The sequence below is a fragment of the Dromiciops gliroides genome, chromosome 2 (genome assembly GCF_019393635.1).
Source record: "Dromiciops gliroides isolate mDroGli1 chromosome 2, mDroGli1.pri, whole genome shotgun sequence".
Lineage (NCBI taxonomy): Eukaryota > Metazoa > Chordata > Mammalia > Microbiotheria > Microbiotheriidae > Dromiciops > Dromiciops gliroides.
The window spans coordinates 16076756-16089168 of record NC_057862.1 but is presented as its reverse complement, the minus strand read 5'-3'; the positions used below and the strand labels follow the sequence as shown (position 1 = coordinate 16089168).

The 12413-nt window shown below is 37.3% G+C and overlaps 1 protein-coding gene across 1 annotated transcript in view; it reads left to right on the top strand.

Moving 5' to 3' along the window:
* Positions 1-12413, top strand: part of PCDH15 (protocadherin related 15) — a 2141593-nt gene that overhangs the window by 1878109 nt on the left and 251071 nt on the right. Inside the window, exon 22 of the mRNA XM_043982395.1 lies at positions 2737-2865. Coding sequence (XP_043838330.1) covers positions 2737-2865 — 129 coding nt within the window. The remainder of the gene's footprint in view (positions 1-2736; positions 2866-12413) is intronic.

Here is a 12413-nt window from a genome sequence, read left to right as displayed (position 1 = left end):
TGCTCTATACCAATTTATCTAAATATTCCATGGTTCCTATGAATTCCTCCTAATTCATTTTTTTATGGCATGAGACTATTTCATTTAATTTCTAGATCACAATCTGGCTGGTAATTTTCCAATCATTGGCCATTCACATTGATTCTAGTTCTCTGGTACTACATAACAAGCTGTGGTGAATAGTTTGGTAAACACGAGTTCTTTTTGTCATTAACCTCCATGCCCAGTATGGGGGCCTTGGGTATTAAATATATAAATTGTTTAGACATTTTGGGGAATGATATTTTTGCATTTACTTTAAAGTTCATGAGTTTTCTCATGCCCTATAAAAGGTGGGAGAGCCTCTTTCATTTAGTTATTCTATAGTTACCAAAGAGAATAAGTGAACCTTTCTGAAAGGTGTGCTTAGAGGTACAGAATTTAAATTCACAAAACACTAAGAAATTTTTCCAGTAGAGAAATCAATAAAAATATCATAAAAAACGTTAAAAATAATTTACCTTTATATAAGTGTTTAGAAAGTCACAAAAACTCTATCATTTCAGTAATGAATAGGATATATGGTTAAAAAATTAATTTGACCTTTGACTCCACAAATATGTTATTTGGTTAAAATAGCATTGATAGTCTTAATTAAAGCATGGGTAAGTGGGGCTTCCAATTATAAAGTGCATGACAATATAATTATAGTTTCAAGATAATTAGCCTCCTGTCCTCCTCCTCTGTCACCCCATGGAAGAAGGGAAGATGTTAAGGGGGAAAAAAATAAAGGAAGGAAGGGAAAAAAGAAGAAAAAAAGAAGAAATGGAAGGAAAAAAGAAAATGAAGAATAAAGGGGAAAAGGGAAAATAGAGGAAGGGAGGAAAGAATAAATGAAAAGGAAAGAGAAGGGAAGGGGAGAAAGGAAGTAAAGCAAAAGGGAGGGGAGGGAAACCTAATTAATCCTTGCTAAGAAATTGTGATGAGCTTACGAGTCCATTTCCATTTTACTGTCAGAACACTCCAGACTTTCTAAGGTGAATTCTCATTCCAACTCTAAGTATCTCATATAGGAAATGTGGATCATCACAGGTGAAGAACAGTCATATGACAGAGCTTAAAAGGCTATGATCCAATCTGGCAGTTCATGTGGGAAAAAATGAAATGCAGTTACTATAGGGATGGACTTAGATTTTAGTCCTGAAAAGGTTCTGCACTTCCCCATCTTTCAAGATCAGTGGAGAGTCCGTTCTACAGGAGATCTCTAGCAACATAGAAAGGGAATTCCCAGTAGGTTGGTGTGCCATGTGTGAGCATTATCTGGGATCTCAGAAATGTTACCTGGGCAGGAGAGAGGAACACATTCTCCAAACATAGCTGCCCCCATGATCTCATTACCTTTGGTGGCAACATCACCTCCTATCCCAGAAGTGAAATTCTCCAGCTTGAAGATCATATTTCGAGGTACAGCTCAAGGAAGCATGGTTCTACAGAGAGCTTGATGTTATCATAGCCACTATAAAGACTCCAGCTTCTTGGTTTCAAGGCAGAACTAGCAATAAGGCATGAGCAGGATATTATCCAAACATTGGCATAACTTTGGCGATGGCTTTTAGGTCTTATCAACTTCTTATTTTAGAACTCGCAATAAAAGAAAAGAAAAGGGGGAAGCCTTAAAAAATAAGAGGCATGAGAAAGAGAGAGAGAGAAAGAGAGAGAGAGAGAGAGAGAGAGAGTGAGCGAGCAAGCAGAGAATTATTTGCCAAACTAAAAATGTGAAGTCTTGCCTGTTGATCTCCATAAAGGTGAAATCAGTTTCTGAAAACATGCCCCCGGGAAGTGTTTGACATTTCTAGATGACTTTTACATTCTAATATCACCATTTGCACTTTTCATCATTTTCTTAAAGAAAAAAAAAGTGGTTGCAAATTAAAAACCTTTGTTTTTCCAAACGTAAATAACAAGAAAAGTAGATGGAGAAGTGCTATTTTCACTAGGAGGTGGCTCCACAGGGACAAAGGCCAGAATTCATTTAATCAACCAATCCATAGGGACAATCAGTATATGAGGATGGAAAAGTGCATGAGAATTTCAAGCTTAGAAAGCATCTTCTAGTTCATCCATCAGGAGGCAGTGTGTTGTTGCATTGAAAAAGAAGAAAAAGTTCACATTACTTTCTTATAACTTTGAACAAACTATTTTCTCTCTCTGGGCCTTGCCTGACTCATTTGTAAAATGAGGTGATTACTCTAGATGACTTGTAAGCACTCTTCCAGTTATAAATGTTGGATCTTATAAACACTCTCATGATTATAGATGAAGAACCAAGAGGAAGTGGCTTGCTCAGAGTAGTAAAGAAGGAGGATGCTATATGGATCATGGGGCTTCTGATTTCAGATCTGCTTATTATTTTCTCAAAATACAAGTTGTAGACTGGGAAAAGTGCTGAAAGTGGACCAGAAGATAACTGGGTTTGAATCCAGCCTGCAACACTAAATATTTATGTTATCTTGAGCCAATCACTTCAGTTCACTGAAACTCAGTTTCCTCGTCTATCAAACAACACTGGTCAGATCTGAATGACCTACCTCAGAGGGTTGTTGGGAATGATATAATAATATAATTTACATAACATACTCTATGCATGCCAGCTCTCACAATTACTGGGCCTGTGTGGTGCCCTCTCTTTGAAGCATCTGCTCTTAGTTTATTTCATGGTGAACAATATTTAGCTCATATATACCTGTTTTCTTTCAGACTTCAACAGCCACTGTGAACATTGTGGTGACAGACGTAAATGACAACGCACCAACTTTTGATCCATATCTGCCAAGAAACTTATCTGTGGTTGAAGAAGAAGCCAATGCTTTTGTTGGACAAGTTAGGGTAAGTGGAAAACACTCAAATACTCCAGGGGATGGTAGAATCCGCATAAATTCTCAATGATATAACAGCACTCTATTGCTTGATGCAATGTCCAAGATCATCAGGGTATAAGTGAGGCATCTGAGAATGTTTGTTCACTTTTTCTTTTCTTTTCTTTTTCATGGGGCAATGAGGGTTAAGTGACTTTCCCAGGTCACACACAGCTAGTAAGTGTCAAGTGTCTGAGGCCGGATTTGAACTCAGGTCCTCCTGAATCCAGGGCTGGTACTTTATCCACTGCATCACCTAGCTGCCCCAATCATTCACTTTCTTTCATTTTGTTTTTTTGTTTTTGTTTTTGTTTTGTTTTGTTTGTTTTGTTGTTTTTTGCAGGGCAATGAGGGTCAAGTGACTTGCCCAGGGTCACACAGCTAGTAAGTGGCAAGTGTTTGAGGCTGGATTTGAACTCATGTCCTCCTGAATCCAGGGACAGTGCTTTATTCACTGTGCCACCTAGCTGCCCCAATCATTCACTTTCAAACTCCTGATTGCTGCTATCATAACTCTGTATTTGTAAAAAATGCATTATCTCATTGGAGAGAGTGCTGCCTTTGCTGCTGCAGACTGAAATTCAGATCACTTCATTGCCAATTCCATGTCTTTCCTCATATAAACACTCCACAAGGGTCCTACTTGATGCCTTGGAACCTTGCCAAAACCTTTGTAGACTGGACAGGGACCAGGGCAGCCCTTGGAATGCTAAAGTACCTTTGGTTTAATTAGTGAACACCCCAGGATTGCTGGAAGATATTCCACCAATGTCTTACTCTCAAAGAATGGCTGTTTCACAGATAAAATATAGCTTATGTCTATTGTTTCAGTCTCTGGAGTTTCATGTGGTAAATGTGTACTTACTGCCTCTGACTTTATTGCAAATCTGTTCATTGTAGTGAATGGAATACTCTGATATTTGGATTCCTTATTTCAGTGAGGTGAACAGTATTTCCACCCAGTGAAAATCACACCCCATATACTCCTTTACCTGGGTAATACTTGTTCCTCCCAGGAATCCCCACCATGCTGGAGGCTTTCTGTTTGTCCCCTGGATTTCATTATACATCTCTAGTAGTCCATTTATCATACACACACACACACACACACACACAGGCACACATACACAATGCGCCTCCTTTTCTGATCATTATCACAGTCATGAGTAGGAAGACAACAGAAGAATTTGGATTCGAAAGGGACATCAGAGGTCAAGGCACCCCCTGTTTTAACAGATGACATTAAATAACTACCAAGGGCACAAAATGACCAAATGGCAAATTGCAAATTCATATCCATGTCCTCTAATTTCAAATACGGCGCTCTTTCACCTCCCCCTTGCTATCTGAGATGACCAGCTGTTACCCTAGTTGTCTACATGAGTTACCTTTACCAATATACTACATTATAGCCCAGTGGATCTTTTTCATACTATGGGGATCCCACATGAATATGATTGTTTTGAGACTGTGATCTCCCATGACCCAAAAAGCCATATGAGCCACCAGAAAGTACTGGTAGCAGTGGGCTCCTTTTCCTTTGAGTCCAGGAGTAGCTTGGAATGGCTAACATTCCTGGCTGATTTCCCCCAAATAATTCATTCTGCTCTCATTCTCCTCTCTTAACTTTGAGTCCAGAATATTTGCCATTTGGAGTTCAGGTCCATTAGGTGTAAACTGATAAACTGACCTGACATGATCATGTCAATGATTTTAAGATAAATATCAGTTTACGATTTCATGGTCTTCTTAAAAGAAACCTATTTCATTTCCTTATTCAATGTGTACAAATCTCTTTGAAAGAGGAAAATTATACAATAGTAGATTTTGTCATGTAAAAATGTGCTAGAGTCTTCACAATGACCCTTCATCTCCTGCCTCTGTGAACTGGTCCATGTCATTCTCTATGGCTGCAATGTTCTCTTTTTATATTCTCCTCCCAAACTCCTTATCTTCATTCAATATTCAGCTCAGGTACCACCACTGGGAAGTCTTTCTTCGCATGTTAAAATGCTTTCTCTTGCATGAGTTTCACTGTACTCTATTAGCTGCAAGCTCCCGTGCACATGTGTCTATGCCTGTGCTTCATGCCCTAGTAAAATGTAACCTCATTGAGCCCAAGATCTACTTTTCAGTTTGATTTTCTGATTCCACTGCCTAGTACAGGGATCACATAGCCAGCACTTCATAAATGGTCATTTGGGTTGGGTTGGGTTGGGTTAGATAGGGTTGGCTGCACATAGGCCACTAGGAGCTGGTCCTTTCCCAGTAGCCTTGTACTTTATGCCTTATAAACATTCTGTGACTGATCTGCCTTTTTTGAGTTTGCAGTAACAAAATGTAGTCCTGAGTCAACACTGTGTTCTCTGAGCTTTGAGACAAAAGAGCCTGAATTTATTTAACCTGAGCTGCAAATAAATCCACGTGGTGAGTGAGAGATCTACATGCTCAGTTTTTGCTGAGACAAAGGGGTAATAACTCTTTTTGAATCCCTTAAAGCCATTTCAGCATCATTAGTAAATTGAGGCTTTTAGACAAGGGAAGAAACTCTCATTCAGGAAGAAAAAAAATCAATGTTTCCTTCAATGATACAACTTAATATTAAACAAAATAAATCAAAACCTTGGTGGCCTTGCTCTGATTAATGGGGCTGTCGGCTCCCTGTATGGTAGCCCTAAAGATGAAATGAGCATTTTTAGGGCAGTTTTTTTTTTGGGGGCGAAACTCAGCATGCATAGAACAATGCCTGAAACAATACACTTCTTCTCCAAATGGGTCAATAGTGAGGGAGATTATAGGTTCTCTCTGCAAAACCATTGGCATATAAACAGTGTTGTGTTCACAGAGGTCCAGGAAAGAGTTGGCATAATTTTAAGATCAGATTCACTTTAATAATACTAATATATAAATGCTTTTATACTCATTTCATCAACATGGATGGATTTATAAGAGGAGGATGCCCCCAGGGATCAGCCATATTTTTAACCAGCAGGAAATAAGTAAATTAGACCAACTCAGAAGGACATTGTCTGAAATAAGTACTCTGGGTTAAATCCATTTCGATTTGGTGACATGGAGATGTAAGTGGGCTCTCAAAGCCTGAACACAACAGTGGCACCCAAAATAATGCTCTAAAGGGATTCAGGAATGAAGCTGTGTCATTTATCTGAGGACTGGTTTAAGTAAAGTTCAGAGAGTCCCAACAGGCTGGGCCCCAGGAGATAAATTATTTACATATAATAAGAACAAGAATAATGGAAGCTTACATTGGATCCTCCTCTTAAGTTAAAAAAACATTTCCCTTACAACCCCCCCCCAACACACACACCATCCTGCCATCTACCTCAGACCAGCCTTTTAGATAAGTTTTCACATATTATTAATGCACATTTAACTAATGAAAAGACTGAGCCTCAGAGGTCTCAAAGCTATTTGGTTTGTTTTTGTCCTACGTTCTGAAGAGGACCGTGACATCAGGAGATAATGTCATGACTTTCACTGAATTGGATTTAAGTGAGAGAGCTATGCAAAGCCATTCACCTTACTCTTTTCTCCAGAACTATGTGGGTCCAATGGCAAGATATACAGCAGGATGACTGGAAATGGTACTGGATGTTTGAGGTGATTGGGGATAAGTGACTTGCCCAGTTTCACACAGCTAGCAAGTATCTCAGGTGATATTTGAACTCAGATCCTCTTGATTCCAGGCTCAGTTCTCTCTCCACTGCACCACCTTGCTGCCCCTGCAAAGAGGGGAAAGACACAGTGAAGGTTGAACAAACTAAACTTCTAACTCTAAAGTCTAAAGCATTTTCTAGGGCATCTCTTGCCTGTCCTGTTGTTTTTGTTTGTTTGTTTTTGTTTTTCATTGTTTATCTATCTAATACCCCCCCCCCCAAGACTATGGATTAATGTCTTGTTCATAGGTTATAGAGAATGAATTAATTCAATCATGGTTTTTTCTAGAGTTCTAGTTTTCACCCATACCTATGGAGAAACAAACTTGAAACATCTGGAGGACCTAAGGAAAAAATAATCAGTTTTTAGAAGAATAAAAGGCAGGGTTCTTTGACAACATAATTTTATCTTAGTGAAATTAAATTTTGTAGTGGGTTCCAAAAAAGTAGAATATATACTTTTTTTTTTCTTTAGTGAGGTAATTGGGGTTAAGTGACTTGCCCAGGCTCACACAGCTAGTAAGTATTAAGTGTCTGAGGCTGGATTTGAACTCAGGTATTCCTGACTCCAGGGTTGGTGCTCTATCCACTGCGCCACCTAGCCGCCCAGAATATATACATTTTATCCATGTTAGAAATAATTAGAATTAAAATTCATGTAAAACCATTTGGAATGAGATGATTTGTCCTTTCGTTTTACTGAAGTTTTTTTTTTTTTATTTAACAGTTATGTATGCATAGAAAAGGTTTTAAGTCATTGTAAATAAAATACAAAGTAGATAGTAATTCTCTGTAAGAAATTCAGTTGTATGGCTATGGATTCAAGTAGATCTGAGTTCAAATCCAGCCTCAGACACTTGACATTTACTAGCTATGTGACCCTGGCCAAGTCACTAACCCTCATTGCCCTGCAAAAAAAACCCAAAAAACCAAAACCAAAAAACAAACAAACCCGTTATTAAAAAAAAAAAAAGAAAGAAAGAAAGAAAGGAAATTCGGTTGTGTTCTGTACCTCAAGTTCTGGGGAGCTTTGATGTATTATACTGGATATAATTCTGCACGTGAAATCAGAGGGCTTAGGTTCAAATCCCTATATCGTCCTCTAATTACCACGCTAGCCTTTATTGTTTCATTTTTATTTCATTTTTTAATCTTTTATTTATTTTTTTTACTACAACAAGGCTACCACTGGTCCCAAAGAGAACTCCATAGATCAGACCCCTTCCCTTCATTCCTCCAAACCTTCCTTTCCTAGGTACTTGAGACAAATAAGGGGTTAGTCCTCACACCCAGTCCTCCTTTTTTATATTTTTACATCTTAATATTGAAAACATAATTAGGCTTATACACCTTTGCACACTTAGAAAAGAATATTTTAAGGTTTAACTAATCTCATCCATAGTTTTATACTTGATGGTTCTTTCACAAGGGTCTTTTATTATTTTTTTTCCTTACCTAAGCAAAGTAAGGGGGTAGCTAGGTTGCACAGTAGATAGCATGCAGGGCCTAGAGTCAGGAAGACTCATCTTCCTGAGTTCAAATCTGTCCTTGGACACTTACTAGCTGTGTGACCCTTGGAAAGTCACTTAACCCTGTTTGTCCCAGTTTCCTCATCTGTAAAAGGAGCTGAAGAAGGAAATAGCCAACTATTCCAGAGTTTTTGCCAAGAAAACCCCCCAATGAAGTCATGAAGAGTCAGACATGACTAAACTGAAGGAAAGTAAAAAAGGCAGTGTAATGTAACAGGTAGACTACTTTCTTGAGATCAAAATGACCTGGGTTCAAGTTGACCTCTGACACATAATGCCTGTAACATAGTGTTTCCACTATATACTTGTAAGTCACTTAAACTCTCAGTGCCCCAAATAACTCTTTAAAACTACAAGTTACTAAGGAGTTGATAGTTTAAATTGGCAAATGGGATTTCTTCACTGGCAGTACCACACCCCAACTAAATCACACGTACAAAGCAAACAAAACACAACACAATCAGGAAAAAAAAACATTTTAAAAAAATTATTATAGGATCCCATACTCACCAAGAATATTTAGGAATTAACTAGATCAATAGACTGGGAGTTAAGTGGGCCTGGGTTCAAATCATGCCTCACATTCTAACTAGCTGTGTCCCTAGATTAGTCACCTAACCTCTATGGCATCCTAGGATTAGAGCTGAAAGTGTCCCCTGAAGCCGTTGAGTTCAATATTTTAATTTTACACATGGGGAAATTGATAACTAAAGGATGTAATTGACTTCCCCAACATCACACAAATAATAAATAACAGGAGTCAGGATTTTATTTCAGGACATCTGATTCCTAATACAGTCGTTCCATGATGCTTCTCTTTTGTCATCTGTAAAATATTAATATTTTGAACAATTACCTCAAGTAAGACTGTGTATATAAAAGGAGTTTTAAACATTAAAGTGATCTGTCCATGTCATTTTCTCTATTATTAGTATCTTTATAATATCTGAAATTTCTATTCTATTTTAAGATTTACAAAGCACTCACCATAAATGATCTCAGTTGAAAAGTTACTGAGTAGAACCCTGATAAAAGCCTTTAAAAATCTGAGAACCAGTTGGGTTAAATTAAAAGACAGACATTAACATATTGTCCAAGGAGTGGAACTTTTTCAGCCATTTATCAGCAGTTATCCATACCTATTATTCTCCTGTTTTATAGATGAGCACCCCAAGACAAAGAAATATTAAGTGGCTTTCCAGGTTCATATAGATAGGAAATATCTCAGTGAAGGTGGCTACTATTGTTATTACTACCACCACCACCATTATCATTATATCTGTTGTTACTGTTATATTTGTTACTACTTTTCAAAAGCTGGATAAAATATTGACCCAAAGAAATCCTTTGCCCAAGCATTTCCTTGTTATCGAATATCTCACTGTGCAAAGTAACCCAGTGGGAGCTCTTGAATCGCTCTCCTATGGAGGTCTTGTTACACAGAATGGTCCTGAGGAACTAAAGAGGTAGATGGGGGGTCCTCCTCCTTCCCATTATCTCTCCTTTTTGTGTCTTTATTCAGCAAGGATCTGAAGATTCATATTAGAATAGTGCTGTAAAATTGCTGAAGCTTAGAATAGCCCTCTGACCCATAGAATTGTCACCCCCTGTGTCAGAATTAATGCAACTCCTAGGCTTATGTGCTTCTATTATAAATTATAAGCTACTCCCTCTGTCACAGGCAAGCCCCCCTTGGCATGTAACCAACATGGAGTTTCCTTTTAGAAAAACTTCATGGAGAAATTCAAGGAGGTAGGTTCCCATGTCTGCAAATCAAACTTCCTCTTATTAACTTATAATTTTATAATGAGTGCTTATTAGATGCAATTTCAATACCTTATTAAAATCATTTATATAATGCTCATTAAGAGCAACAGTAAACTAACAAATATAGCTTACACTTTAAGAAGAGTGCTTTATATCAAAATGCTTATTAATACTCTGGTCCTCAATATTCCCTGAGAACTAGGCAAAAAAATTCTAACTTCCTTTCTTAACATCAGCAGATCCAAAGATCCCTTTGCTCAGTGACAAAGTATTTGGATCTACCCTCTTATTTAGTTACTGGACAGAGTGGCATAACTTTCCTATCTCTTGGACCTGCTCAGGCAAAGTCAACATGGGCTAGAGATTCTGGAATCAGAAAAAGCCTGGGATTGGATCTTGCCCTTGAAATATACTAGATTTGTTAACCATGAACAACTCTGAAACTCATTTGAAGTTTCTATAAAATGGACATATTGATACTTGCAATACTTATCTCTCAAGAGCATTATGAGGCTCAAACATGAAATTATATGTGGATGGCTTTCAAAGCATTTCTACAGTGCCAAATGCATTTAATCAATTATTTTTAGATATTTGTATCCTCTTCTGAAAGCTAAACTATCTGGGATCTTTCTAATCATTAAAGCCAATAATAAAAGCTAATAGTTATATAGCTCATTAAGTTTGGATTTATGTATTTTCTCTCATTTGAACCTCATGACAATCCAGTAAGGAAAGTGATATTACTATATCTTTTACAGATTGGAAATTGAGTCTAAGAGAGGTCACAGAGCTAGTAAGTAGGCAATGAGGTGATCCTATGGATGGAGCATTGAACTTGGATTCAGGTACACCCAAATTTGAATCTTGCCTCACACTTACTGCTATGTGATCCTGGGCAAGCCGTTTACATGTTCTAAGTCTTCTCAGCTATAAAATGGATAATAACAACACCTATATCATCTGGTTATTGTCAGGATCATATGAGATACCATAAATGTATAGATATTCATATAGATATAATTTGTAAACTCAAACAACTATATAAATGCTGCTGCTGTTGTTGCGTGTACTTAAGGTAGAATGTAAATTAAGTTTTTCCTAACTCTGAACATATTATGCCAAGCTGTGCTATGTGTAGCATGTTAAGCTGTCATTATAAGACCAGCATACTGATTATTATTTTTTCTTTCTATAGCTAAAACTCTGGGCAACTTAGTGGTTCAGTGGATAGAGCGCTGGCCCTAGAACCAGGAGGGCATGAGTTCAAATCCAGTCTGAAACACTTCAAACTTAATAGCTTTGTGACCCAGGACATGTCACTTAACCCCAATTGCCTGAAACATTTGGGGCCATCTCCAGTCAGTACCTTGCTAATGGACCCAGATGGCTCTGGAGGAGTGAGGCTGGTGAATTTGCAAAGCCCTCCCTCACTTAAGTCCAACCCAATGCAAGTCATGACATCATCTCCCAATGTCATGGTCTTCTTTGAGAATGAAAGACAAACAACAACAATAACTAAAATGAAGCATTCTATTAAACATGGCTAATTCACTACTTCCTCCTTACCTTACCCCTTAAATTTCCTGTGCATATGGGTACTCTTAACTAGGGTCAAATGCTAATTTATAGGATTCATCATTATTTGTTCAAACTACGACTTGTTTTGAGAACTTTCCATTACTTTCTTTCATATTTTTTGACTTCTTGTCAGAAAACATTTCCACATAATAACTTGATGAGAAGCTCTCTTACAAAAAAGTTATGGTGGATTGTAAATACAAATAACTCATACGTTTTAAATATTACATTTGAATATGACAACCTTTTTAGACCAAGAAATATATTTAATGCAGTTTTCTCCACAGTCTCTAAGTTTTATAGTGCAAAAAATATAACATAGATTTAAGATGTGCTCTGGAAGAGAAATACATTAAAATGAGTACTTTTGAGCATATCAATGATACTTTTTCATAAATAATACATATCTATGTAAATATGTTGCTTTGTACACAATGTTGGGACTGACGAAGTGATGCTTTTCAGAATAATTTTTTAAAATATCAGTTGCATGGAATGTGTCTTCCATATATTTGGCAGAGTAAAGTTGGGTATGGCAGGTGGGCCTCTTCTTCAAATAGTATTATCACTCTTAAAATGCTTTTTGTTTCAGGTGAAAAATAAGGGAAATTGCTTACTAGGGAAGAAGAGGAAATCAAACTCACGAAGATTAGTATTGTGTGATTATTCCTTATATAATGCTTATCTCCCTAAGCACCAACAAAAGAGAAAGTGAAATAATTTAGAGACCTTAGTGAATAACTTCTAAATTAATAATTAAATTTATTCATGTTTCTCTTGTGTCTTTTAAGTTTTAAAACTCTTGAATGAGAGAATATTGAATGCAACTCTCAGAACCCCAAATCTCAGAGGTAGAAGCTACAACAGAGTTCAACCATTCCAGACGAGTTCTTAGCATGGTTCATAGCACATAGTGTGGTGCTTAATAAATGGTTTTGGAGTGACTGATAATCCAAATCTAACCA